At 46.2% G+C, this 27896-nt stretch overlaps 3 protein-coding genes across 7 annotated transcripts in view; 2 read left to right on the top strand and 1 right to left on the bottom strand.

Moving 5' to 3' along the window:
• LOC139568801 (lipopolysaccharide-induced tumor necrosis factor-alpha factor homolog) overlaps nucleotides 1-27896 on the top strand; it is a 37824-nt gene that overhangs the window by 1963 nt on the left and 7965 nt on the right. Inside the window, exons 2-4 of the mRNA XM_071390891.1 lie at nucleotides 25294-25461; nucleotides 25966-26040; nucleotides 26604-26754. Coding sequence (XP_071246992.1) covers nucleotides 25299-25461; nucleotides 25966-26040; nucleotides 26604-26754 — 389 coding nt within the window. The 5' untranslated portion in view covers nucleotides 25294-25298. The remainder of the gene's footprint in view (nucleotides 1-25293; nucleotides 25462-25965; nucleotides 26041-26603; nucleotides 26755-27896) is intronic.
• On the top strand, nucleotides 6452-10699 carry LOC139568805 (lipopolysaccharide-induced tumor necrosis factor-alpha factor homolog). 2 transcript variants are annotated; one of them, XM_071390900.1, is made up of 5 exons: nucleotides 6452-6545; nucleotides 8497-8615; nucleotides 8902-9030; nucleotides 9473-9623; nucleotides 9796-10699. In XM_071390900.1, the coding sequence occupies exons 1-5, from the start codon at nucleotides 6493-6495 to the stop codon at nucleotides 9899-9901; spliced, it is 558 nt and encodes a 185-aa protein (XP_071247001.1). In that variant the 5' UTR covers nucleotides 6452-6492; the 3' UTR covers nucleotides 9902-10699. The 2 variants fall into 2 exon arrangements, with proteins under 2 accessions (XP_071247001.1, XP_071247003.1); XM_071390902.1 differs by lacking the exon at nucleotides 6452-6545 and adding an exon at nucleotides 8069-8128.
• LOC139568800 (histidine-rich protein PFHRP-II-like) lies at nucleotides 11021-17183 on the bottom strand. 4 transcript variants are annotated; one of them, XM_071390888.1, is made up of 3 exons: nucleotides 17046-17183; nucleotides 13311-13372; nucleotides 11021-13063 (listed from the first exon to the last, which is right to left on the bottom strand). In XM_071390888.1, the coding sequence occupies exons 2-3, from the start codon at nucleotides 13332-13334 to the stop codon at nucleotides 12050-12052; spliced, it is 1038 nt and encodes a 345-aa protein (XP_071246989.1). In that variant the 5' UTR covers nucleotides 13335-13372; nucleotides 17046-17183; the 3' UTR covers nucleotides 11021-12049. The 4 variants fall into 4 exon arrangements, with proteins under 4 accessions (XP_071246989.1, XP_071246987.1, XP_071246990.1 ...); XM_071390886.1 differs by lacking the exon at nucleotides 17046-17183 and adding an exon at nucleotides 14192-15554; XM_071390889.1 differs by lacking the exon at nucleotides 17046-17183 and adding an exon at nucleotides 13896-14185.

Raw genomic sequence — 27896 nt, 5'->3', positions numbered from 1 at the left:
CAGAGCTGTTAGATGTGTACACACAGACAGCGCTGTTAGATGTGTTCACACAGACAGCGCTGTTAGATGTGTACACACAGACAGCGCTGTTAGATGTGTTCACACAGACAGCACTGTTAGATGTGTACACACAGACAGCGCTGTTAGATGTGTACACACAGACAGCGCTGTTAGATGTGTACACACAGACAGCGCTGTTAGATGTGTTCACACAGACAGCGCTGTTAGATGTGTACACACAGACAGCGCTGTTAGATGTGTACACACAGACAGCGCTGTTAGATGTGTACACACAGACAGAGGTGTTAGATGTGTACACACAGACAGAGGTGTTAGATGTGTACACACAGACAGCGCTGTTAGATGTGTACACACAGACAGAGGTGTTAGATGTGTACACACAGACAGCGCTGTTAGATGTGTACACACAGACAGAGGTGTTAGATGTGTACACACAGACAGCGCTGTTAGATGTGTACACACAGACAGCGCTGTTAGATGTGTACACACAGACAGCGCTGTTAGATGTGTACACACAGACAGCGCTGTTAGATGTGTACACACAGACAGAGCTGTTAGATGTGTACACACAGACAGAGGTGTTAGATGTGTACACACAGACAGCGCTGTTAGATGTGTACACACAGACAGCGCTGTTAGATGTGTACACACAGACAGCGCTGTTAGATGTGTACACACAGACAGCGCTGTTAGATGTGTACACACAGACAGCGCTGTTAGATGTGTACACACAGACAGCGCTGTTAGATGTGTACACACAGACAGCGCTGTTAGATGTGTACACACAGACAGCGCTGTTAGATGTGTACACACAGACAGCGCTGTTAGATGTGTACACACAGACAGCGCTGTTAGATGTGTACACACAGACAGCGCTGTTAGATGTGTACACACAGACAGCGCTGTTAGATGTGTACACACAGACAGAGCTGTTAGATGTGTACACACAGACAGCGCTGTTAGATGTGTACACACAGACAGCGCTGTTAGATGTGTACACACAGACAGCGCTGTTAGATGTGTACACACAGACAGCGCTGTTAGATGTCTACACACAGACAGCGCTGTTAGATGTGTACACACAGACAGAGGTGTTAGATGTGTACACACAGACAGAGCTGTTAGATGTGTACACACAGACAGAGCTGTTAGATGTGTACACACAGACAGAGCTGTTAGATGTGTACACACAGACAAGGGCAAACTGTACTTACATTTACATTTAAGTCATTTAGCAGACGCTCTTATCCAGAGCGACTTACAAATTGGTGCATTCACCTTATGATATCCAGTGGAACAACCACTTTACAATAGTGCATCTAACTCTTTTAAGGGGGGGGGTTAGAAGGATTACTTTATCCTATCCTAGGTATTCCTTAAAGAGGTGGGGTTTCAGGTGTCTCCGGAAGGTGGTGATTGACTCCGCTGACCTGGCGTCGTGAGGGAGTTTGTTCCACCATTGGGGTGCCAGAGCAGCGAACAGTTTTGACTGGGCTGAGCGGGAACTGTACTTCCTCAGAGGTAGGGAGGCGAGCAGGCCAGAGGTGGATGAACGCAGTGCCCTTGTTTGGGTGTAGGGCCTGATCAGAGCCTGAAGGTACGGAGGTGCCGTTCCCCTCACAGCTCCGTAGGCAAGCACCATGGTCTTGTAGCGGATGCGAGCTTCAACTGGAAGCCAGTGGAGAGAGCGGAGGAGCGGGGTGACGTGAGAGAACTTGGGAAGGTTGAACACCAGACGGGCTGCGGAGTTCTGGATGAGTTGTAGGGGTTTAATGGCACAGGCAGGGAGCCCAGCCAACAGCGAGTTGCAGTAATCCAGGCGGGAGATGACAAGTGCCTGGATTAGGACCTGCGCCGCTTCCTGTGTGAGGCAGGGTCGTACTCTGCGAATGTTGTAGAGCATGAACCTACAGGAACGGGTCACCGCCTTGATGTGAGTTGAGAACGACAGGGTGTTGTCCAGGATCACGCCAAGGTTCTTAGCACTCTGGGAGGAGGACACAATGGAGTTGTCAACCGTGATGGCGAGATCATGGAACGGGCAGTCCTTCCCCGGGAGGAAGAGCAGCTCCGTCTTGCCGAGGTTCAGCTTGAGGTGGTGATCCGTCATCCACACTGATATGTCTGCCAGACATGCAGAGATGCGATTCGCCACCTGGTTATCAGAGGGGGGAAAGGAGAAGATTAATTGTGTGTCGTCTGCATAGCAATGATAGGAGAGACCATGTGAGGATATGACAGAGCCAAGTGACTTGGTGTATAGCGAGAATAGGAGAGGGCCTAGAACAGAGCCCTGGGGGACACCAGTGGTGAGAGCACGTGGTGCGGAGACAGATTCTCGCCACGCCACCTGGTAGGAGCGACCTGTCAGGTAGGACGCAATCCAAGCGTGGGCCGCGCCGGAGATGCCCAACTCGGAGAGGGTGGAGAGGAGGATCTGATGGTTCACAGTATCAAAGGCAGCCGATGGGTCTAGAAGGATGAGAGCAGAGGAGAGAGAGTTAGCTTTAGCAGTGCGGAGCGCCTCCGTGACACAGAGAAGGGCAGTCTCAGTTGAATGACTAGTCTTGAAACCTGACTGATTTGTATCAAGAAGGTAATTCTGAGAGAGATAGCAGGAGAGCTGGCCAAGGACGGCACGTTCAAGAGTTTTGGAGAGAAAAGAAAGAAGGGATACTGGTCTGTAGTTGTTGACATCAGAGGGATCGAGTGTAGGTTTTTTCAGAAGGGGTGCAACTCTCGCTCTCTTGAAGACGGAAGGGACGTAGCCAGCGGTCAAGGATGAGTTGATGAGCGAGGTGAGGTAAGGGAGAAGGTCTCCGGAAATGGTCTGGAGAAGAGAGGAGGGGATAGGGTCAAGCGGGCAGGTTGTTGGGCGGCCGGCCGTCACAAGACGCGAGATTTCATCTGGAGAGAGAGGGGAGAAAGAGGTCAAAGCACAGGGTAGGGCAGTGTGAGCAGAACCAGCGGTGTCGTTTGACTTAGCAAACGAGGATCGGATGTCGTCGACCTTCTTTTCAAAATGGTTGACGAAGTCATCCGCAGAGAGGGAGGAGGAGGGGGGAGGGGGAGGAGGATTCAGGAGGGAGGAGAAGGTGGCAAAGAGCTTCCTAGGGTTAGAGGCAGATGCTTGGAATTTAGAGTGGTAGAAAGTGGCTTTAGCAGCAGAGACAGAAGAGGAGAATGTAGAGAGGAGGGAGTGAAAGGATGCCAGGTCCGCAGGGAGGCGAGTTTTCCTCCATTTCCGCTTGGCTGCCCGGAGCCCTGTTCTGTGAGCTCGCAATGAGTCGTCGAGCCACGGAGCAGGAGGGGAGGACCGAGCCGGCCTGGAGGATAGGGGACATAGAGAGTCAAAGGATGCAGAAAGGGAGGAGAGGAGGGTTGAGGAGGCAGAATCAGGAGATAGGTTGGAGAAGGTTTGAGCAGAGGGAAGAGATGATAGGATGGAAGAGGAGAGAGTAGCGGGGGGGAGAGAGCGAAGGTTGGGACGGCGCGATACCATCCGAGTAGGGGCAGTGTGGGAAGTGTTGGATGAGAGCGAGAGGGAAAAGGATACAAGGTAGTGGTCGGAGACTTGGAGGGGAGTTGCAATGAGATTAGTGGAAGAACAGCATCTAGTAAAGATGAGGTCAAGCGTATTGCCTGCCTTGTGAGTAGGGGGGAAGGTGAGAGGGTGAGGTCAAAAGAGGAGAGGAGTGGAAAGAAGGAGGCAGAGAGGAATGAGTCAAAGGTAGACGTGGGGAGGTTAAAGTCACCCAGAACTGTGAGAGGTGAGCCATCCTCAGGAAAGGAACTTATCAAGGCGTCAAGCTCATTGATGAACTCTCTAAGGGAACCTGGAGGGCGATAAATGATAAGGATGTTAAGCTTGAAAGGGCTGGTAACTGTGACAGCATGGAATTCAAAGGAGGCGATAGACAGATGGGTCAGGGGAGAAGGAGAGAATGTCCACTTGGGAGAGATGAGGATCCCAGTGCCACCACCCCGCTGACCAGAAGCTCTCGGGGTGTGCGAGAACACGTGGGCAGACGAGGAGAGAGCAGTAGGAGTAGCAGTGTTATCTGTGGTAATCCATGTTTCCGTCAGTGCCAAGAAGTCGAGGGACTGGAGGGAAGCATAGGCTGAGATTAACTCTGCCTTGTTGGCCGCAGATCGGCAGTTCCAGAGGCTGCCGGAGACCTGGAACTCCACGTGGGTCGTGCGCGCTGGGACCACCAGGTTAGAGTGGCAGCGGCCACGCGGTGTGAAGCGTTTGTATGGTCTGTGCAGAGAGGAGAGAAGAGGGATAGACAGACACATAGTTGACAGGCTACAGAAGAGGCTACGCTAATGCAAAGGAGATTGGAATGACAAGTGGACTACACGTCTCGAATGTTCAGAAAGTTAAGCTTACGTTGCAAAAAATCTTATTGACTAAAATTATACGGTACTGCTGGCTGGTGAAGTAGGCTAGCTAGCAGTGGCTGCGTTGTTGACTTTGTTTGAAAGTGTAGCTGGCTAGGTAACCTCGATAACTGGCTAGGTAACCTCGATAATTACTCTAAACTACACAATTATCTTGGATACAAAGACAGCAAAGACAACTATGTAGCTAGCTAACACTACACTAATCAAGTCGTTCCGTTGTAATGTAATAGTTTCTACAGTGCTGCTACAGTGCTGCTATTCGGTAGAAGTTGGCTAGCTGGCTAGCTAGCAGTGTTGACTAGGTAGGAGAACGGCGGCGCGGCAGACGAAAATAGCTGGCTAGCTAACCTCGATAATTACTCTAAACTACACAATTAACTACACAACTACACAATTATCTTTGATACAAAGACGGCTATGTAGCTAGCTAAGAAAAAATTGCTAAGATCAAACAAATCAAACCGTTGTACTGTAATGAAATGAAATGAAATGTAATACTACCTGTGGAGCGAAGCGAAATGCGACTACTCGCTCCAACACATCAGTGAATTTGATAGCTAACCAAACCATGATATAATTTATGGGGAAATGTCCAGCTGTTTTGTGAGATGTTGGATTAAGGAAATGAAAATAAAGCCTTGCGTAAATGATTAACTGACTAGGATGTGTGAGTTTGGGTTTCTCCCCATTGTAAATGGGTATAGTAAAGGTCAGGTTTGGGGTCAATTCGAATTGAAGTCAGTTAGTTCAGGAAGTAATCTGAAAAAATCTATATTCAATGACTTCTCAATAAAAAAAATTAAAAGATGTTAAATGTTTTACATTTAAAAATAAAATCACTGTGTGTGTCTTTAATTCTAATTAACCCTGGTAAATATTGACAACCAGATTATAATATCCTCTGGGAAATGGCTAGAAGTGATGGTGAACTGGTGTGTGTGTTATGTGTTTAGTAGATATGGTGAATTGGCGTTTGTGAAAAACAGCAGGTCCAATTGCATAATTCTCTGCATTGTTGGAAAGGGCCTATAAGTGAGCATTTCACTGTTCTTTATGAAGCATGTGACAAATACAATTTGATTTGATTACCATAATGAACTTTCCCAACTTCACAGTACAGCCCCCCAACTCACTGTCTGTCTGTCTGTCTGTCTGTCTGTCTGTCTGTCTGTCTGTCTGTCTGTCTGTCTGTCTGTCTGTCTGTCTGTCTGTCTCTTCTGTCTCTCTCTCTCTGTCTCTCTCTCTCTCTCTCTCTCTAATACGGTTTGACACTCATTAACACACAGACCTCTTTTGCATCATTTTATCTTGTCAATCACATTAGCAAGAAACACCTCATCTAAGAATTTAAACTTCCCTTGATGGCCCACCCAACTTTAACTGTCTTGATCAGTCTCTCTCTCTCTCTTTACTCTCTCTCACACACACCATACAGCGAGCGGGCAGTCTGTATCAGGCTCCATTGTGTAGTGTGCTTGGCAGCTGATTGTTGTTCTGTTTGGCATCCCTAATGGCCCCATGTTACCTTTTGTAGTGGACTACTGTTGACCAGGGCCCATATGGTAGAGTACTACTGTTGACCAGGGCCCATAGGGTAGAGTACTACTGTTGACCAGGGCCCATAGGGTAGAATACTACTGTTGACCAGGGCCCAAAGGGTAGAGTACTACTGTTGACCAGGGCCCATAGGGTAGAGGACTACTGTTGACCAGGGCCCATAGGGTAGAGTACTACTGTTGACCAGGGCCCATAGGCTGGGATACTACTGTTGACCAGGGCCCATAGGGTAGAATACTACTGTTGAGCAGGGCCCATAGGGTAGAGTACTACTGTTGACCAGGGCCCATAGGGTAGAGTACTACTGTTGACCAGGGCCCATAGGGTAGTGTTACAGATACAAGTATTCTGTGTGTATCCTGTGTGTATTTCTTTTCTCTCCTTCTCCCCTACTCACAGGTGACAATCATCATTCCCCAATCAGTCATCAATCAGTCGCTAATTGGAAGACACCTGCTCCTTTTCCCTTACCCAATCACAACCGCTCAATCTCTCTGTAAATGCCATATGTTTGTAGATATCTTGTGTGGTTTAGGATACATGTCACTTTGTCCCCACCTGTGAGTATTGTTTTTGGTTATGGTGTTTGAGTGTTTGTTTGATGGTGGGAAAAGGGGGTAACCAGACAGGTCACCCATGGGCATACATTACCCGTAGGTAAACTGTTAAATACACTAGTTAGAACTGGGCGGACCACCCCCTGTATTTTTGGTTAGTTAGCTGTTGTTGAAATAGGCTAGTCTAGCTTAGGGGTGTTTTTGGATTATTATTGGTTCTTTCCTTGGGTCCAAGTCAGCCCCTTTTCCTGCTCCCCCCCTACCGTGTGTTTAGAAATAAAACCTGAGTGTTTGACAGTAATTAAGTTGTCTGTGTTATTTCGTTCTCACCGTTACTTTGTCACTGTTACACTTTGCATGAGTTATGTTACGGGTCTCGTTACCATCCCCCCCCCTAGACTGTCGGGCCAAAGGGATTTGTAACAGGTAGAGTACTACTGTTGACCAATAGAGAAGGTGGGGGCAGAGACATGTGTTTTCTAAATGTGAAAACACAGCACCAGTCACACTACCTTCTAACTCGGTCTTGGTGCCTAATGTTTGACAGAGTTGTTAGATGTGTACACACAGAGTGGAAAACTGTACTCACACATCAGTGAATTTGATAGCTAACCAAACCATGATAGGGTAGAATACCCAGGGCCCATTATGTGGACATGTCCAGCTGTTCTGTGAGATGTTGGATTAAGGAAATGAAAATGAATCCTTGTGTAAATGTTTAACTGACTAGGGTGTGTGAGTTATGGTTCCTGCCCATGGTAAATGGGTATAGTAAAGGTCAGGTTTGGGGTCAATTTGAATTGAGGTCAGTCAGTTCAGGAAGTAATCTGAAATAATCTATATTCAATGACTTCTCAATAAATGGAAGAGGAGAAGCTACTTATTTAAAAAGTTGTAACATTTTGTATTTAAAATTCAAAACACTTCCTGAAATGGGTGTCTTTAATTTTATTATGCCCACTGTTGACCAGGGCCCATAGGGTAGTGTACTACTGTTGACCAGGGCCCATAGGGTAGTGTACTACTGTTGACCAGGGCCCATGGGGTAGTGTACTACTGTTGACCAGGGCCCATAGGGTAGTGTACTACTGTTGACCAGGGCCCATAGGGTAGTGTACTACTGTTGACCAGGGCCCATGGGGTAGTGTACTACTGTTGACCAGGGCCCATGGGGTAGTGTACTACTGTTGACCAGGGCCCATGGGGTAGTGTACTACTGTTGACCAGGGCCCATGGGGTAGTGTACTACTGTTGACCAGGGCCCATAGGACTCCGGTTATTAAAAGTAGTGAACGACAGTATATAGGGAATAGGCTGTTCCCTCTAATGTTTTCATCACTGAGCAAATTTCAGGTCTGCTGAGCGAAACCTTCAACATTCTGTTTAACTTCTGGTGCGTGTTTACTGTGAGCACTGAGGCTGTACCCACTTTAAATTAGTTTTAACCAGGGGCGCAACTTTCACTGGGGACATGTCCCCCCACATTCTGAAATCCCATGTTGAACCCCCAGTTTTATCATTGGAATGTGATACAAAACGAGGCTACGGTGTGCTTTAGGACCATGCGGACGCCTCCGAGCCGTCAGGTAGGTTGTTTGGAGTGTTTATCCGAGTGGATAAAAATAATACAACTATGTCCCCCCCACTTATAAAACCAAAGTTGCGCCCCTGGTTTTAACAGTGACATTGACTGCAGGAAAGGGCTGCCTCTGTATTTTGTATTGTCAATTGATGTGTCATTGTAGATTGACACTTAAACGTTTTCTAACTGACTCTAACTGTTGATCATTCACCAGTAACATAGACCAGGGTTGGGGTTATTCTGATAGATTTAGTGGGTGTGTGGCATTCATTAGTGGTGGTGTTGTTATAGGCTTGTACTACTCAGAGTCTACAGGCCAAGTCTTTGTCCCATGAAATGTCACCAAACTCTCTCTCTCTCTCTCTCTCTCAGTATGGAGAAGAGCCAGTATGGACCCCCGCAGGATGGTCTGCTCCCCCCGGCCTCCCAGCGGGCTACCAGGGAAGTGGAGGGGGAACAGCCTACCCCCCCTCAGCCTGGCTTCCAGGGTGGTAAGAGATCAGATCTACACTGATACTCTTAGGGACAGTTTAAGCTTACACTCTTAGAAAATAAGGTGCTATCTAGAACCTTCCTGGAACCTGAAAGGGTTCTTGGAACCTAAAAGCGTTATCTTGGAACCTAAAAGGGTGCTCCTATGGGGACAGTTGATGTGTGTGTCATGATAGCCATAGATGTCATGAACATCATTGTTAAGGGCTGGCCAACCACTCTGTATCCCTGGGTTTGTAATAAATGACAGTGTATTGATGTATTTATTTATCCCTTGTTTATCAGGTCCCCAACCCGGCATGTACCCACCACCTCCCCAACCCGGCATGTACCCACCACCTCCCCAACCCGGCATGTACCCACCACCTCCCCAAGTCGGCACGGGCATGGCACAACCTACAAACGCCCCCAGTGGTGAGTCACACACACACTGAAGAAAACTCCTGTGTGACCAAAACTACCTCAATCGGGTACCCCTACTCCTACCCCGTGAAAAGAGAACCAAGTTGTACACACACAAGGTATTGGCTGGACGTCCTGGCCATAGCAACACCCATCCTTAGCAACCCTTCTAATCCTCTACCCTCTGTGGGGGTGTGAAATATAGAACAAAGAACACCATTTTGGGGGGGCCTAATTGGTTCTATCCTGTTCTGTTATATTGTGTATTGTCCGGTTCTGCCCAGTTCTATCTGGTTCTGACCAGTATTTCCCTCTCCCTACAGTAACCTGGGTGGTGGTGATTCTTTCAAGTTCTATCTGGATCTAACCAGTATTCTCTTCCCTCTGCAGTAACCCAGGTGGTGGTTCTGTCCAGTTCTATCTGGTTCTAACCAGTATTCTCCTCCCTCTGCAGTAACCCAGGTGGTGGTGATGCAGCAGCTGCTGCCTAGAGACGTACCCGGCCAGATGACGTGTCCCCACTGTCAGGTCCAGGTTCTGACAGAGACCACACACACCCCTGGACTGCGCACCTGGGTCATCTGTGGAGTCCTCGGCGTCTTAATGTAAGTTGGTACACGTGGCAAACATTCTTTTTTTTCTCTCTCTCATAAACACACATACACTGTAGAGATGGATACACACACTGAATCCCTTCTCTCACTCTACCCCACCTCCCTCTGTCTCTGTCTCTGTCTTTATCTCTCTCTCTCTGTCTCTCTGTCTCTCCTTCTCTAGGTGCTGGCCATGCTGTTTGATTCCGTTCTGTGTTGACTCCTGTAAGGACGTAGAACACCGCTGCCCCAACTGCAAGAGAGTGATCCACATCCACAAACACATGTGAACAGACCAAGATGAGACACCTGCCACAAAGTGATCCACATCCACAACTAGCCCCGGCCCACAGCCACTGCTGCCACAAAGTGATCCATTCCAATACACCATTACTCTACTCTACACTACTACACTACACCACTAGTCTACACCACTAGTCTACACTACACCACTAGTCTACACTACACCACTAGTCTACATCACAACTCTACACCACTAGTCTACTAGTCTACACTACACCACTAGTCTACACTACACCACTAGTTTACACTACACCACTAGTCTACATCACAACTCTACACCACTAGTTTACACTACACCACTAGTCTACATCACAACTCTACACCACTAGTCTACTAGTCTACACTACACCACTAGTCTACACTATACCACTAGTCTACATCACAGCTCTACACCACTACTCTACACCACTAGTAGGTCAAGAACGCTTTTAGTACCTGAGTAATGGTGACTCATTTCCAACCATAACTCACACACACACACACACACACACACACACATACACTTGTGAAGCAACGTGCTCCTCATGAAAATATAAATATCTGTGGTGAGAAGTCACAGTGTAAAGACAATAGTCTGTCTGTGGCTGAGATGACTACTGGAAGACCAGCTTAACATTGACTAGTGTCAGTGTGTAACAAGCTACGGTCACTTCTAGCAGACATTTTACACTGATTGTAATGTATGTTTTCTTTCATTCTGTATTTGTATTGACATTGGTATCGATTGGTTGTTGGGTTTTTTAAAGGCACAGTCCACAGTTGAAACAATAAAAAAGCTGAACCCCGCCTCTGTTTTTGTAAAAAGCTGTGGGATGGGCCTGGAGAAATGTAACTGCTCTCAAAGACAGAGCTATGCATGCAATGACTGACCATCCAACGTTATAGCTTTATCCATGTTTTGAGGCTATACAGTGTTTGTTTACATTTACAAACATTGGAGCAAAACCAGCTTATATTTTGGGTTCTGATGGGGTACAACAGTTGAACTAAGCAGTCATAAGTTATATTCTTCAAGATCCAAAAAAATAATGTATGAACTGTGGATTGCCCCTTTAATTGATTAACAATAATTGTTCTAATAAAGTTAATAACTTTTGAGACGATAGTGGCCCTTGTTTCCAGAAACACACACTTTAATATTTCTTTCTAAAATGTATTCATCTGAAAAAAGGCCTGTGTTAGGTGTGTTAACTGCCTTTTTTCCCAAACACCAATGGACCAATGCTAGTTAAGTAATGACTGTCTGGTCTGCATTATGTTCTAATAGTCTAACTGAAGATGACTCATCATGATACTGTTTGATGCTCTCTGTCTGCTCACCAAAAACCAAATTTTCCAACCCCAACAATTTGTTTATAGAGAACTAACAGCATAACCACTATGTCTAAATCCCCCACACACACCATACAGACACACACACACACACACACACACACACGAACACACACACACCATACAGACACACACCATACAGACACACGAACACACACACCATACACACACGAATACAGACACACGAACACACACCATACACACACACACTATCTGTATTTCAATGTAAAGCATCTCTTTGATAATACTTCCTGTTGACCCAACCAAGTGACCTTTCACCTCTGATCATGCTGTACCCTCTATGTAGCCAGTTAAGATGCGGGAGGGGTTCACCGACACAGCTGATATAACCTACAGCAGGTATTCCCAAACAAAAATGTGATTCACATTTCAAAAACACGTTTTATATGTAAGATGGTTAAATAAATAGCAAATTTATTATATTATTTTGTGCCCTTGTCCTATAAGAGCTCTTTGTCAATTCCCATGAGCCAGGTTGTGACAAACTCACACTCATTCTTATGTTTAAGAAATGTATCATATGTGTGGCAGGCTTACAATGATGGCAAAAAACAACATTTGAGAGTGTGCTGACCCTGGTGCTAGAGGGGGTACAGCTGGAGGTTGAATGTTTGAAGGGGTACAGGACTATAAAAATTTGGGAACCACTGACCTAGAGGATTACGGGAGAAAGGGATGGAGTGAAGGAGACTTAGAGAAAATAAGTCAGAGACTTATTGAATAACTGCAGTTGACATAGCTAAGTAAATGGAAGAATACACTTATTGCAATGTGGATGGCTCTTAAAAGAGCCTTTGGTTGTGCATAGTGTAGTCTGGTGTTGCCAGGGAACAGCATCCTCTTTGAAGAAGTAGGAGGTGAAGGTCTCCTGCACAGATTGCCTCCTGTGCTGCGTTGTTGGCCCCCATCCTGGCAACATCCTGCAGAGCAGCAGACCTCTCCTCTGGCACATGGTGGAGAGCAGCAGACCTCTCCTCTGGCACATGGGGGAGGACAGCAGACCTCTCCTCTGGCACATGGTGGAGAGCTGCAGACCTCTCCTCTGGCACATGGTGGAGAGCAGCAGACCTCTCATCTGGCACATGGTGGAGAGCAGCAGACCTCTCCTCTGGCACATGGTGGAGAGCAGCAGACCTCTCCTCTGGCGCATGGTGGAGAGCAGCAGACCTCTCCTCTGGCACATAGTGGAGAGCAGCAGACCTCTCCTCTGGCACATGGTGGAGAGCAGCAGACCTCTCCTCTGGCACTTGGTGGAGAGCAGCAGTCCTCTCCTCTGGCACATTGTGGAGAGCTGCAGTCCTCTCCTCTGGCACATTGTGGAGAGCTGCAGGTCCCCTCCTCTCCTCTGGCACATGGTGGAGAGCAGCAGTCCTCTCCTCTGGCACATGGTGGAGAGCAGCAGTCCTCTCCTCTGGCACATGGTGGAGAGCAGCAGACCTCTCCTCTGGCACATGGTGGTGAGCAGCAGACCTCTCCTTTGGCACATGGTGGAGAGCAGCAGTCCTCTCCTCTGGCACATGGTGGAGAGCAGCAGACCTCTCCTCTGGCACATGGTGGAGAGCAGCAGTCCTCTCCTCTGGCACATGGTGGAGAGCTGCAGACCTCTCCTCTGGCACATGGTGGAGAGCTGCAGGTCGCCTCCTGTTCATCATCATGAAGTTATGCAGGACACAGGTAGCCTTCACAGATGCCTGAAATCCCCCACGAGACCAGGTGGCCCTGGTCACCCAACTGTGCAGTGCCCTACACAGTGACTGTAGGCAATCGTTTTGAAGAAATCTCAAGTTGCAAGGCATCTGTAGGAATATGGAAGATAATGTCATTAGACTTTTACGTCACCAGGTCATTGTGGATTACTAAAGTATAATATATCTTATGACAAACATGATAGCATTGGATAGATGCATGTGTAGCATGTGACAACAGCAGGATCATATCAAGGATAGCGTCACAAATGAATACATAAATAGCACTTGAAGCTTGATGATGACTTGATCATTTGAATCAGCTGGGTAGCACTAAGGCAAAAATAAAAATGTGCACCCCAGGAACAGGACTGGGAACCATTGCTCTTCATCTGCAGACAGGGTTTCACAGCTCTGTATCTGAGGACAGAAAACAGACTTCATTATACTAAAATTAGACCGCACTGAATATTATGTTACTATTATCTCCGTCCTCACTTCTTACTATGGAGTGGAACTACACAACAGTACCTGCCCAACCAGAATAGCCTACTCTACCTTCTTTGACCGTTGGAGCAGCTATCCTTTCACTCTCTTCCATGGCTGTTAGCTAGCTACCTACAAATGCATTTGGAGTTTGTTTTACAATTACATCATGATAGCCATTATGAAGTTAGGTAACTGGTGATATTTAATTCCGTTAGTCGTTGAGCGTTCTTAATGGACATTGTTAATGAAGTTGTAAGAGGTCTTATTTGTTTTTACTAACAAGCTAACAAGAAGTTGCATAGTAACAGCATCAACTAACGAATTGGAAGGATACCGTTCGTTTAGTTTCCTAAAATAAACTAATAGTATATACACTCATTTAATATGTAGTATACAGTATGTTATGGGTATTCGAACAGGGGTATAGTCTTTTTCCCAAAGTGTATTTATTTACTTGAATAGGTTCTCCCAGCATCAATGTGGACGATTGGAAACAGGGCAGCAACGTTCGTCACCAGAGCGGTTTAGAGCACACTACTATTTAACTGTCTTTAAACTATTTACCCATTTAATAACCAGATCGTCATACAAACTTACTATGTTGAATTATTGTTATAATATAAATGACGACGCGACACACAGCTTTTGTTTCTTATATCCCATATGTAGTGTTTTAGCTCTTATTACTTATTTATATAATAAGAAAGACTCTGAATACAAGAAATTGACAATTTCAAATTCCAACATGACCTTCTTGTAGTTGCTGCAAAACCTGATGTTGGCATTTCTGGGGTATCATGACTCTCATTCCCCACATCAAACATCCTTGGTACGTTGTAATTTCGTTTCTCCGCTGGAAATACAGAGTCAGCTCCTCTCTGCCTGTAGCTGGCCATCCTGACATGGTGTAGGTGAACACTTTTGACAAGGTCACATCTTTCCTTGTTCCCTGTTTGATAACTGTGCTTGTGACTGGTAGTGCCTCGAGCTGAGCGGTATGGAAAATGTCCACTGCATCCACACTCCTTTGTCTTTCTCTTGTACACGGCAGTCTGAATAATCCATCTGCATTTGTGTGTAGGGACGACGGCTTAAACTCAATGTCATTCATATGACTGGGAGGAACAAGGCGTATCGCTGTAACCTGGCATTCCCAGAATGCCTTTCTTTGGACCGAAAATGGAAAGCAACGGCTGGTGATCCGTAACCAGAGAAACGCTTGCCATATAGGTATGCGTGGAGTGTCTTGACGCCCCACACTAGCGCCAGTGCTTCTTTGTCGATTTGTGAGTAGTTTCTCTGCATCATTCAACGTTCGTGACGCAAATGCAACTGGCCTCTCTGACCCATCTTTCAGTGTGTGTGAAAGGACGGCCCCGCAGCAATAAGGGGACGCATCACAAGCCAACTTCACTGGCAGTTCAGGGTCGTAATGCATCAGGACCTGATCAGATGTGATGAGCCGTTTTGCCTCAAGAAATGCAGTTTCACACTGTTCTGTCCACCGCCATGTCCTATTCTTTTCCAGGAGCTGATTTAGAGGCTGGAGTACTGCTGAAAGGTTTGGGAGGAATCTTCTGTAGTAATTGATCAGTCCAGTGAAAGATCTCACTTCTGTGATATTTTGTGGTCGTGGTGCCTGTACCACTGCCTCGATTTTGTCCTGTGTTTTGTGCAATCCATTGCGGTCGATTTCATGTCCACAGAAGACAATCTTGTCTTTGAAGAACTCACACTTCTGTAAGTTTGCCTGTAGACACCATACTCTTTCAGTCTTTTCAGGACCTCTTCCAGGTTAGCCAGGTGCTCTTTGTCGGTGCGTCCTGTTATGATCATGTCATCCAGGATACACTGGGTTCCTGGGATTCCTTGCAAAATCTGGTCAATAGTTCGTTGCCAAATGGATGGGGCCGATGCAATGCCAAAAACCAGGCGGTTATACCTGTATAGACCTTTGTGTGTGTTCATTGTCAGGTACTGTTTGGAGCTCTCTTCAACCGGTAGCTACAGGTAAGCCTGTTTCAGATCGATTTTACTGAAGTGTTTCCCACCAGCTAGTGCAGCAAAGATGTCATCCAGACGTGGCAGGGGGTATTGGTCCACATGCAACCTTGAAGTCCCCACACATTCTAACAGACCCGTCTTTCTTCACAATAGGATCTATGGGTGTGGCCCATTCGCTTCTGTCCACTTTCGTCAGGACCCTGTATCCTGCAAGCGATCGATTTTCGCTTCCACCTTTGGTCTCAGGGAGTATGGAACAGATCTGGCTTTGCAGAATTTTGGGGTTGCGTCATCTCTCAGTACAAGTTTAGCTGTGAAGCCTTTTACTGTTCCCATCTGACCACTGAACACTGTGTTGTATTTCTTCCACAAGTGTTCCAGTGTTTGGTCGGTGCCTTTCTCTTTGGACTGGAACGTGTGGAGCATTTTCAAGTCACACCAGTTCAGCTTCATTTTTGAAAGCCATTCCCTGCCAAATAATGGTGGGCCAGTTCCAGGCACCACATACAGCTGTAACTGCTGTGTTTGCCCCCCATACCGCACTCTGACCTGCAACGCCCCCATTGGGCTCAATCGCTCTCCTGAGTAGGTCTTCAGCAACACATTTGTGTTCTTCAGCATGATAGCCTTGAAGTGCTCATTGTAGACAGTAGTGGAAATTATAGACACTGCAGATCCTGTGTCCAGCTCCATTTTGAGGGGTTTGCCTTCGATATCTGGTGTCACCCATATTATGCTACTGCTGGGAGAAGTCACTGTGTTTAACTCCATTGTACCAATTCATCGTCCATTGTACCAATTCATCTGAATCACTGCCACTGTTCTCTGCTAGTGCATTCACAGACCCTTTAATTATCTCAGTTTTCCTGTTGTGACTGAACTTTGCTCTGCGTGCTCTTTGAATGTGCCCCCTTCTACTGCATTTGTGACAAATTTCGTCTTTGAAACGGCAGTCCTCTGCTCTGTGACCATCTCCGTCACACCTGTTGCATTTTTCGGCCACACGTGGGCGCTGTCGTCTGCGTGAAAACTTGTGCAGGGAAGTTTGTGATAGGTCAGTATTTCTTTTACTTTGCAACTCAAATGCATCTTTAGTCGCGATTTCCATAGTCACAGCAATTTCAACAGCCTTTGCAAACGTGAGATCTGATTCTGTGAGGAAACGTTTTTACACGTTTTTGAATGTGTTCATGTTTCAGTCCACAAACAAATCTATCCCTTAATGTGTCATTTAGGTTCTCTCCAAACTGGCAATGTTCAGACAGTTTCTTCAACTCTGCTACAAATGTACTAACACCCTCCCCTCATTCTGATCTCTCTTGTGGAAACGAAAACGTTCCGCGATGAGGAGTGGTTTAGGTGATTTTGCAATATCTCCACAATATCTGTGAATGTTTTATTTGAGGGCTTCAGAGGGGCAGTCAGATCTCTTAGCAAACTGTACGTATTTGGGGCAATTCAACTCAACAACGCTGGTACTCTCTTGTTGTCAGCAATGTCGTTTGCAATGAAGTACTGTTCCAGTCGTTCAATGTAAGTTGCCCAGTTTTTTTGCGTGTCATCAAACATCTATTTTCCCGATGCTAGCCATTCTCTTTACCTCCGGCTCCACGGGTCTTTGACCTGCCGCCTCGTTCTCGCTCTCCCCTCGTCGTCACTGCTTGCTAGCTGTTGTGCTACAGGGTCAACATCTTCCTCTCTTACAGGGTCATAATCTTCCTCTCTTCCAGGGTCAACATCTTCCTCTCTTCCTACGAGATCCATCTGCATTCGTGATGCACACTGCAGGTAATCATCCTCGTCGCCATTGTAGTGTCTTAGCTCTTATGACTTATTTATATAATAAAAAAGACTCTGAATACAAGAAATTGAACTGGAGCTTCACATTTACTAAAACGAGTTAGTACCAGTTTCGTGAACGCTTCATAGTTTACGTGGTAACAGTCATTGGTATAATTTAACCATTATCATTCTCAAGTAAATAGTCACGGTTCAAAGTAATGTCTTGTTTACGTCTATTTCTCAGCAGTGATGGATGCCGCGGTGTTCTGATAAAGGAGGTCCGACCTGAATCCCAGGGTTAAAATACGTTTCCGGAAGGGCGTTGGGAAATGCCCACTCTCTGTTCAACCCAGTGGAACTCTTTTTCCCTTTGAGGAGTTTACAATAGCGAAGTACAGTTATACATTGATATTGTGTACTGTTATTGTTAAAATAATGCTTGTATTTAACGTTATCATTATTGTAGAAATGTAAAAATGGATGGTTTGCAGACTTGCCTTGGAGCTGGCCACTCCCCTTATAGTCTCCGTGGAACGTCCCACCAGTGAGTTGATTTTTGGTTTATGTACGTTCTGTTCCTGCACGTTATAGCTTAGTTATTTTTAACGTTAATACTTTATAGGACAGTCCGTTTTTCAAGTCATTTAGCTCTTGCTATATTTTAAAGCACTTTGGTTTATTTCCTTGTCATAATTTGTATCATCCAAGTTTTGATAAATAAAAACCCTTATTGTTTAATTGTGACGCTCACTTGATTTGATTGACAGCCTGACTCAGCGTTCTCTTCAACAGAGCCTGGATGCTCCTGATCACCTCCACCTCCTGTGGTACACAAACACAACCATCACGTTATTTTCAGATTGGTTTCTAGTGAAGTAACGTCTAGGCAACATTTAGTAATGATACAAGTATTTAGGTGAACTAGAGCAAAGACAAATCAATATTTTTTTGTATCGTCAGCAGCTCCTCTTCTACGCGGTCGCTGTTACCGACCGACAGGTTAGGTTATCCGTGGCGATGGCGAACGGGGTCTCGGTGGCGTCCAGCGCCTTCAACAGCCTCCTCTTCTGCCCCAGGAGGAGGTCTGTCTCGGCCACCAGCTGTTTCATGTGCCGCTGCAGCTCTGACTTCCAGAAGTGGATATGCTGCAGTCTCTCGCCCAGGTGCCGCGTCCCCTCAGCTTGGGTGTGCAGAGTCCCGGACTCGGACTCCTTATACAGTGTTTTGGACTCATGGCGAATCCTCTCTGCGTTGTTTCAGTCTGTAACCACCTGGTGAAGGGTAGAGAAATGCTTGAAGTTCCATTCCTCCGGGATGCCATTACTCTGAACGGTACCCCGCTGTAGCCAAGCCAGGGGAGGGATACAAGTGTATGTGGGCGGGAGGCCACTCTAAAAGTGTGCAATGCCACAGATGTCTCAAGTTTTGAGGGAGCATGCAATTGGCACGCTGACTGCAGGAATGTTCACCAGAGCTGTTGCCAGATAATGTAATGTTAATTTCTCTACCATAAGCCGCCTCCAACGTTGTTTTAGAGAATATGGCAGAATGTTGAATAACCACGCCAGCCCAGGACCTCCACATCCGTGTTCTTCACCTGCGGGATCGTCTGAGACCAGCCACCCAGACAGCTGATGAAACTGAGGACTATTTCTGTCTCTAATAAAGCCCTTTTGTGGGGAAACAAATGATTCTGATTGGTTGGGCCTGGCTCCCAAGTGGGTGGGCCTATGCTCTTCCATGCCCATCTATGGCTGCGCCCCTGCCCAGTCATATGAAATCCATAGATTAGAGCCTAATACATTTATTTCAATTGACTGATTTACTGTAACTCAGTAAAACTGTTGAAATTGTTACATGTTACGTTTATATTTTTGTTCAGTATACATTCTCAGGTAACAACAAATGGTGGATGGATGAGCACACACACTTTTCTAAAATGTATTCACATGAAAAAAGGCCTGTGTTAGGTGTTCTAATGACCTTTTTTCCAAACACCAATGGACCAATGTTAGTTAAGTAATATCTAGTCTGCAGTACGTTCTAATAGTCTAACTGAAGATGACTCATCTCACCAACAAACTTATTTTCCAACCACAACGTTGTTTTTCGAGAACTATAAACACATTCATTCACCACAGCCACAATTTCCCCTCAAAACACACACACACACACACACACACACACACACACACACACACACACACACACACACACACACACACACACACACACACACACACACACACACACACACACACACACACACACACACACACACTAACACTGGAACTAGTGATTGACCAACAGGTGTAGTTATTTTCCATCAGGCTTGTGTTCACTATTCAGCCACTTCAGATAACGTTGTTACCTCATCTGCCTCACACCTTCCTCATTCCTCCCTTCTGTGTGTGCTCTCGTTCTCACTCTCTTTCCTACCTGGTTCACTTTCTCACGGTCTCTCGAGGGAGTAGCAGCTCTGATCTTTAGCTCCACACAGTCCACAGTACCTCGTCTCCTCCAGGACTCCAGTCCACAGTACCTCGTCTCTTCCAGGGCTCCAGTCCACAGTACCTCGTCTCCTCCAGGACTCCAGTCCACAGTACCTCGTCTCCTCCAGGGCTCCAGTCCACAGTACCTCGTCTCCTCCAGGACTCCAAAAAGGTAAGGGGCTGTCTCTCTGCTCGTGGCTGGGAAAGAGTGCTCTGAGTTGAGGGGTTTCAGAGTGCTTCTTTGCAGGATGTAATAAAATATGAAAGAGTTGTGTGTAGGACTAGGAATATCTGTGTTTGTTTTGTGTGTGTTGCTACGTGAGAAGGAAAAGACTTAGAAGCGGGGTGTTTTTTAAATCGGTTTAGAGAAAACAGCACCAGTCACCCTACCTTCTTCTAACTCTGTCTTGGTGCCTAATGATAGATGTGTACACACAGACAGCGCTGTTAGATGTGTACACACAGACAGAGCTGTTAGATGTGTACACACAGACAGAGCTGTTAGATGTGTACACACAGACAGCGCTGTTAGATGTGTACACACAGACAGAGCTGTTAGATGTGTACACACAGACAGAGCTGTTAGATGTGTACACACAGACAGAGCTGTTAGATGTGTACACACAGACAGCGCTGTTAGATGTGTACACACAGACAGAGCTGTTAGATGTGTACACACAGACAGAGCTGTTAGATGTGTACACACAGACAGCGCTGTTAGATGTGTACACACAGACAGAGCTGTTAGATGTGTACACACAGACAGAGCTGTTAGATGTGTACACACAGACAGCGCTGTTAGATGTGTACACACAGACAGAGCTGTTAGATGTGTACACACAGACAGCTCTGTTAGATGTGTACACACAGACAGCGCTGTTAGATGTGTACACACAGACAGCGCTGTTAGATGTGTACACACAGACAGCACTATTAGATGTGTACACACAGACAGAGCTGTTAGATGTATACACACAGACAGAGCTGTTAGATGTATACACACAGACAGAGCTATTAGATGTGTACACACAGACAGAGCTGTTAGATGTGTACACACAGACAGAGCTGTTAGATGTGTACACACAGACAGAGCTGTTAGATGTGTACACACAGACAGCGCTGTTAGATGTGTACACACAGACAGAGCTGTTAGATGTGTACACACAGACAGCGCCAGGGCCCATGGGGTAGAGTACTACTGTTGACCAGGGCCCATAGGGTAGTATACTACTGTTGACCAGGGCCCAAAGGGTAGTGTACTACTGTTGACCAGGGCCCATAGGGTAGAGTACTACTGTTGACCAGGGCCCATAGGGTAGTGTACTACTGTTGACCAGGGCCCATAGGGTAGTGTACTACTGTTGACCAGGGCCCATAGGGTAGAATACTACTGTTGACCAGGGCCCATAGGGTAGAATACTACTGTTGACCAGGGCCCATAGGGTAGAATACTACTGTTGACCAGGACCCATGGGGTAGTGTACTACTGTTGACCAGGGCCCATAGGGTAGAGCACTACTGTTGACCAGGGCCCATAGGGTAGAATACTACTGTTGACCAGGGCCCATAGGGTAGAGTACTACTGTTGACCAGGGCCCATAGGGTAGAATACTACTGTTGACCAGGGCCCATAGGGTAGTGTACTACTGTTGACCAGGGCCCATGGGGTAGAATACTACTGTTGACCAGGGCCCATAGGGTAGTGTACTACTGTTGACCAGGGCCCATAGGGTAGTGTACTACTGTTGACCAGGGCCCATAGGGTAGTGTACTACTGTTGACCAGGGCCCATACGGTAGTGTACTACTGTTGACCAGGGACCATACGGTAGTGTACCACTGTTGACCAGGGCCCATACGGTAGTGTACCACTGTTGACCAGGGCCCATACGGTAGTGTACTACGGTACTGCGGTGTGCTTTAGGACCATGCGGACGCCTCCGAGCGGCCAGGTAGGTTGTTTGGAGTGTTTATCCGAGTGGATAAAAATAATACAACTATGTCCCCCCCACTTATAAAACCAAAGTTGCGCCCCTGGTTTTAACAGTGATCAAGTAGACTACTATTTGGTCATAATGTAGACCTACCAGTTTGGTCTACCATCAAAAACAATGGAGAAAATGCATCCCATAACATTTTAACATGGAAATAGCTGTTCTATCATTCAGCCAACAGTAGCAGCCAATATGTGGTGTTCAATGTAGGCCTACATTCTATGAGAGGTTTGAAAAAATCATTCAGGGCTTGACATGAACCTGTTTATCCACTTGTCCTTCAGACAAGGAGGTGACTGAAAATGTTGTTGAGTCGTTTGATGCAAGAAACCATTTTATTCCCATACCATTATTACAGAGAATCTGACAAATACAACAAAATACAACACTGCCCCTTTAACACAAAAACGCTCTTTAACTGACTCCCTTTTCAAAGATGTCTAGAAATGCACACGTGTTGTGTCTTGTAGGAAGCAACCACTCCCCCATTGCTGACTCAAACGTATCTATAACTGGGCTAATAACTCACTAACTAGCAGAGGATATGATCTCAAAACAGCTCATCTACTCACGACCGCAGATTCTGTAAAGACAGTCACGTTCAACGTGAATGGCACATATATGGCAGTGGTTTATTTGCATATAGGCCTACTGCAGCTCTGATTGGTTATGGCGCACCAGGCCTACTGCAGCTCTGATTGGTTATGGCGCACCAGGCCTACTGCAGCTCTGATTGGTTATGGCGCCTACTGCAGCTCTGATTGGTTATGGCGCACCGGTCTGTTTAGATCAGAGTATGTGTCAATGCAATAGAATCCTACTCTGATGCGTTCTGCCTATGACAAGTCTCTTGAATCGATGGTTTTGTTTCGGTATGTTGCATTGAAAGTAGCTAATATTGCGTTGATTAGATCCCAATTCCCACAGTAGAGGGAAACGTTGATAGTGTTAACTAACGGGGGAAACTAGAAAGTCGAGAGGTTCAATCTCGTGCTACTCTGCGCGGGCTGATTTTTCTTCTGCGCAGCAGCAGCTCCCCGCAACACACACACACACATACTAAACAACTCAACCTCACTTCCTCATGATCCCGTGGAACAAAGTCCAACAGATAAGCCTCCGTTACAGCTTCATAACAACACCATCGTCAACTACATGATGCTGTATAACATTTACTCATAGGCTTATGTCCCAAGTTGTAGAAACATTTCAAGGATGATCGATGGAAACAGGATGCACCTGAGCTCAATTTAGAGTAAATTTCATAGCAAAGGGTCTGAATACTTATGTAAATAAGGTATTTCTGTTTTTTTGAAAATTGCAATCATTTTTAAGAACCTGTTTTTGCTTTGTCATTATGGGGTATTGTGATGTCATTATGTTGTATTGTGTGTAGATTTTGGAGGATTTTTACAAATTTAATCAATTTTAAAATAAGGCTGTAATTTCTAAATAAATGTAGAAAAAGTCAAGAGGTCTGAATACTTTCTGAATGCACTGTATGTATAGCGCAGTAGTATAATCTATGCATTTCCTTATAATACTTTGTTTTTAACGACTGACCTGGTTACTGTAAGTAAAGGTTATTGATGAGCCTGAGGTTAGAATGAATCATGAAGTTAGAATTTGTATTTATTTATTGAACCTAAATTGAACCAGGAAGTCCCATTGGGATCAGAAGACCTGTTTCCTAATGGAGAGCACGTAGATCAATTATGTTTAGATCATGTGATGTATTATAGCTGATTACAGATGACATACTGCACTGTGTATTATAGCTGATTACAGATGACATACTGCACTGTGTATTATAGCTGATTCCAGATGACATACTGCACTGTGTATTATAGCTGATTCCACATGACATACTGCACTGTGTATTATAGCTGATTCCACATGACATACTGCACTGTGTATTATAGCTGATTACAGATGACATACTGCACTGTGTATTATAGCTGATTCCACATGACATACTGCACTGTGTATTATAGCTGATTCCACATGACATACTGCACTGTGTATTATAGCTGATTCCACATGACATACTGCACTGTGTATTATAGCTGATTACAGATGACATACTGCACTGTGTATTATAGCTGATTACAGATGACATACTGCACTGTGTATTATAGCTGATTCCACATGACATACTGCACTGTGTATTATAGCTGATTCCACATGACATACTGCACTGTGTATTATAGCTGATTCCACATGACATACTGCACTGTGTATTATAGCTGATTCCACATGACATACTGTACTGTGTATTATAGCTGATTCCACATGACATACTGCACTGTGTATTATAGCTGATTCCACATTACATACTGTACTGTGTATATAGCTGATTCCAGATGACATACTGCACTGTGTTTGCCTATGACTGACTAGTGTCTAAAAACTATCTGAGAGGTCCATAATATGGCTTGGAACCTTTTACTGCAGTGTGTGATTTTTGGTAGTCTTTAACAAATCTACTTTGAAACCAAAGTATACACCTCACACACATGGTTATGGGCTTAAAAAAAGAGACCTGTACCTTGTCAGGTATAGAGTTGAAATGTATTCAGTTTTGAGTTTGCATCCCAATATTACACTTTATATACATCACAGAAGACTGAAATATAACAAAACAGTTTGACATAGAAACACTGGATTTTCGTCATGAATAACATTCCACCCATCAGGTCACAGAGGGCACTTCTGGACATTGACTGCAGGAAAGGGCCATGAGGTCACTTCTGGACATTGACTGCAGGAAAGGGCCATGAGGTCACAGAGGGCACTTCTGGACATTGACTGCAGGAAAGGGCCATGATGTCACAGAGGGCACTTCTGGACATTGACTGCAGGAAAGGGCCATGAGGTCACAGAGGGCGCTTCTGGACATTGACTGCAGGAAAGGGCCATGAGGTCACAGAGGGCACTTCTGGACATTGACTGCAGGAAAGGGCCATGATGTCACAGAGGGCACTTCTGGACATTGACTGCAGGAAAGGGCTGCCTCTGTATTTTGTATTGTCAATTGATGTGTCAGTGTAGATTGACACTTAAACGTTTTCTAACTGACTCTAACTGTTGATCATTCACCAGTAACATAGACCAGGGTTAGAGTTATTCTGATAGATTTAGTGGGTGTGTGGCATTCATTAGTGGTGGTGTTGTTTTTGGCTTGTACTACTCAGATTCTACAGGCCAAGTCTTTGTCCAATGAAATGTCACCAAACCTGCCCGGTTGAATACAGGGGTGTGTATCATTGTTATAAGCAACAGCTTGAACAAGAAGAGTGTGTGTGTGTGTGTGTGTGTGTGTGTGTGTGTGTGTGTGTGTGTGTGTGTGTGTGTGTGTGTGTGTGTGTGTGTGTGTGTGTGTGTGTGTGTGTGTGTGTGTGTGTGTGTGTGTGTGTGTGTGTGTGTGTGTGTGTGAAAGAAGAAAGGTGAGAGAGATAAGGGGGAGTGGGGAGAGAAGGTGGGGGCAGAAACATATGTTTTCTCAATGTGATATTTTCATAAGGTGTGCTCACTGTGTTTGTGCTCACTGTCTTCCACTCTCTCTCTCCCCCCCCCCCCAGACAGTATGGAGAAGAGCCAGTATGAACCCCCGCTGGACGCGTCTGCTCCCCCCTACCCCTACCCCGGCTACCAGGGAAGTGGCGGGGGAACAGCCTACCCCCCTCAGCCTGGCTACCAGGGAAGTGGCGGGGGAACAGCCTACCCCCCTCAGCCTGGCTTCCAGGGAGGTAAGAGATCAGATCTACACTGATACTCTTAGGGACAGTTTAAGCTTATACTCTTAGAAAATAAGGCGCTATCTAGAACCTTCCTGGAACATGAAAGGGTTCTTCTTGGAACCTAAAAGGGTTCTTCCTGGAACCGAAAAGGGTTCTTCTTGGAACCTAAAAGGGTTCTTCCTGGAACCGAAAAGGGTGCTCCTATGGGGACAGCCGATGTGTGTGTCACGATAGCCATAGATGTCATGAACATCATTGTTAAGGGCTGGCCAACCACTCTGTATCCCTGGGTTTGTTCCCATAATGCTGGCCAACCACTCTGTATCCCTGGGTTTATGGTCCCATAGTGCTGGCCAACCACTCTGTATCTCTGGGTTTGGGTTCCCATAACGCTGGCCAACGACTCTGTGTCCCTGGGTTTGTGTTCCCATAACGCTGGCCAACCACTCTGTATCCCTGGGTTTGCGGTAAATGACAGTGTATTGATGTATTTATTCATCCCTTGTTTATCAGGTCCCCAACCCGGCATGTACCCACCACCTCCCCAATACGACATGGGCATGGCACAACCTACAAATGCCCCCAGCGGTGAGTCACACACACACACTGAAATAAACTCCAAACTGTCTGACCAAAACTACCTAAATCGGTTCCTTTTTTTATTATTCACAGTACCCCGTGACAAACGAGAACCAAGTTGTACAAACACAAGGTATTTGCTGGACGTCCTGGCCTTAGCAACACCCAGCCTTAGCAACCCCTCGAATCCTCTACCTCTTTAGGGGTTTGAAATATAGAACTAACAACAAGCGACACAATTTTTTGGGGGCCTAAGTTGTTCTATCCAGTTCTATCCTGTTCTATCTAGCTCTGTCTGGTTCTGTCCAGTTCTATCCCATTCTATTGAGTTCTATCCAGTTCTGACCAGTATTTCCCTCTCCCTGCAGTAACCCGGGTGGTGGTGATTCTTTCTAGTCCTGTCCAGTTCTATCTGGTTCTATCTGGTTCTGACCAGTATTTCCCTCTCCCTACAGTAACCTGGGTGGTGGTGATTCTTTCTAGTTCTGTCCAGTTCTATCCAATTCTATGAAGTTATATCCAGTTTTATCCAGTTCTATCTGGTTCTAACCAGTATTCTCCTCCCTCTGCAGTAACCCAGGTGGTGGTGATGCAGCAGCCGCTGCCTAGAGACGTGTCCGGCCAGATGACGTGTCCACACTGTCAGGTCCAGGTTCTGACAGAGACCACACACACCACTGCACTACTCACCTGGGTCATCTGTGGAGCCCTCTGCTGCTTCATGTGAGTTATGCACACACATGCACGCACGCACACACACACACACACACACACACATATATACACTGCTAAAAAAATAAAGGGAACACTTAAACAACACAATGTAACTCCAAGTCAATCACACTTCTGTGAAATCAAACTGTCCACTTAGGAAGCAACACTGATTGACAATAAATTTCACATGCTGTTGTGCAAATGGAATAGACAACAGGTGGAAATTATAGGCAATTAGCAAGACACCCCCAATAAAGGAGTGGTTCTGCAGGTGGTGACCACCGACCACTTCTCAGTTCCTATGCTTCCTGGCTGATGTTTTGGTCACTTTTGAATGCTGGCGGTGCTTTCACTCTAGTGGTAGCATGAGACGGAGTCTACAACCCACACAAGTGGCTCAGGTAGTGCAGCTCATCCAGGATGGCACATCAATGCGAGCTGTGGCAAGAAGGTTTGCTGTGTCTGTCAGCGTAGTGTCCAGAGCATGGAGGCGCTACCAGGAGACAGGCCAGTACATCAGGAGACGTGGAGGAGGCCGTAGGAGGGCAACAACCCAGCAGCAGGACCGCTACCTCCGCCTTTGTGCAAGGAGGAGCACTGCCAGAGCCCTGCAAAATGACCTCCAGCAGGCCACAAATGTGCATGTGTCTGCTCAAACGGTCAGAAACAGACTCCATGAGGGTGGTATGAGGGTCCGACGTCCACAGGTGGGGGTTGTGCTTACAGCCCAACACCGTGCAGGACGTTTGGCATTTGCCAGAGAACACCAAGATTGGCAAATTCGCCACTGGCGCCCTGTGCGCTTCACAGATGAAAGCAGGTTCACACTGAGCACGTGACAGACGTGACAGTCTGGAGACGCCGTGGAGAACGTTCTGCTGCCTGCAACATCCTCCAGCATGACCGGTTTGGCGGTGGGTCAGTCATGGTGTGGGGTGGCATTTCTTTGGGGGGCCGCACAGCCCTCCATGGGCTCGCCAGAGGTAGCCTGACTGCCATTAGGTACCGAGATAAGATCCTCAGACCCCTTGTGAGACCATATGCTGGTGCGGTTGGCCCTGGGTTCCTCCTAATGCAAGACAATGCTAGACCTCATGTGGCTGGAGTGTGTCAGCAGTTCCTGCAAGAGGAAGGCATTGATGCTATGGACT

This window comes from Salvelinus alpinus, chromosome 2 (assembly GCF_045679555.1).
Source record: "Salvelinus alpinus chromosome 2, SLU_Salpinus.1, whole genome shotgun sequence".
In the NCBI taxonomy this organism is placed as follows: Eukaryota; Metazoa; Chordata; class Actinopteri; order Salmoniformes; family Salmonidae; genus Salvelinus; species Salvelinus alpinus.
Note: the sequence above shows the minus strand (reverse complement) of the source record. Positions and strands in the feature narration are given on the sequence as shown.

Bases quoted from the DNA above. Each gene is read 5' to 3' on its own strand.
- LOC139568805 (XM_071390900.1), top strand. From the start codon at position 6,493: ATGTTTGTAGATATCTTGTGTGGTTTAGGATACATGTCACTTTGTCCC. The intron at 6,546-8,496 runs GTGAGTATTGTT...TCTCTCTCTCAG, and splicing joins ATGTCACTTTGTCCCCACCT to TATGGAGAAGAGCCAGTATG. The intron at 9,624-9,795 runs GTAAGTTGGTAC...CTCCTTCTCTAG, and splicing joins GGAGTCCTCGGCGTCTTAAT to GTGCTGGCCATGCTGTTTGA.
- LOC139568800 (XM_071390888.1), bottom strand. From the start codon at position 13,334: ATGGTTCCCAGTCCTGTTCCTGGG. The intron at 13,064-13,310 runs GTGCACATTTTT...ATATTCCTACAG, and splicing joins TTCCCAGTCCTGTTCCTGGG to ATGCCTTGCAACTTGAGATT.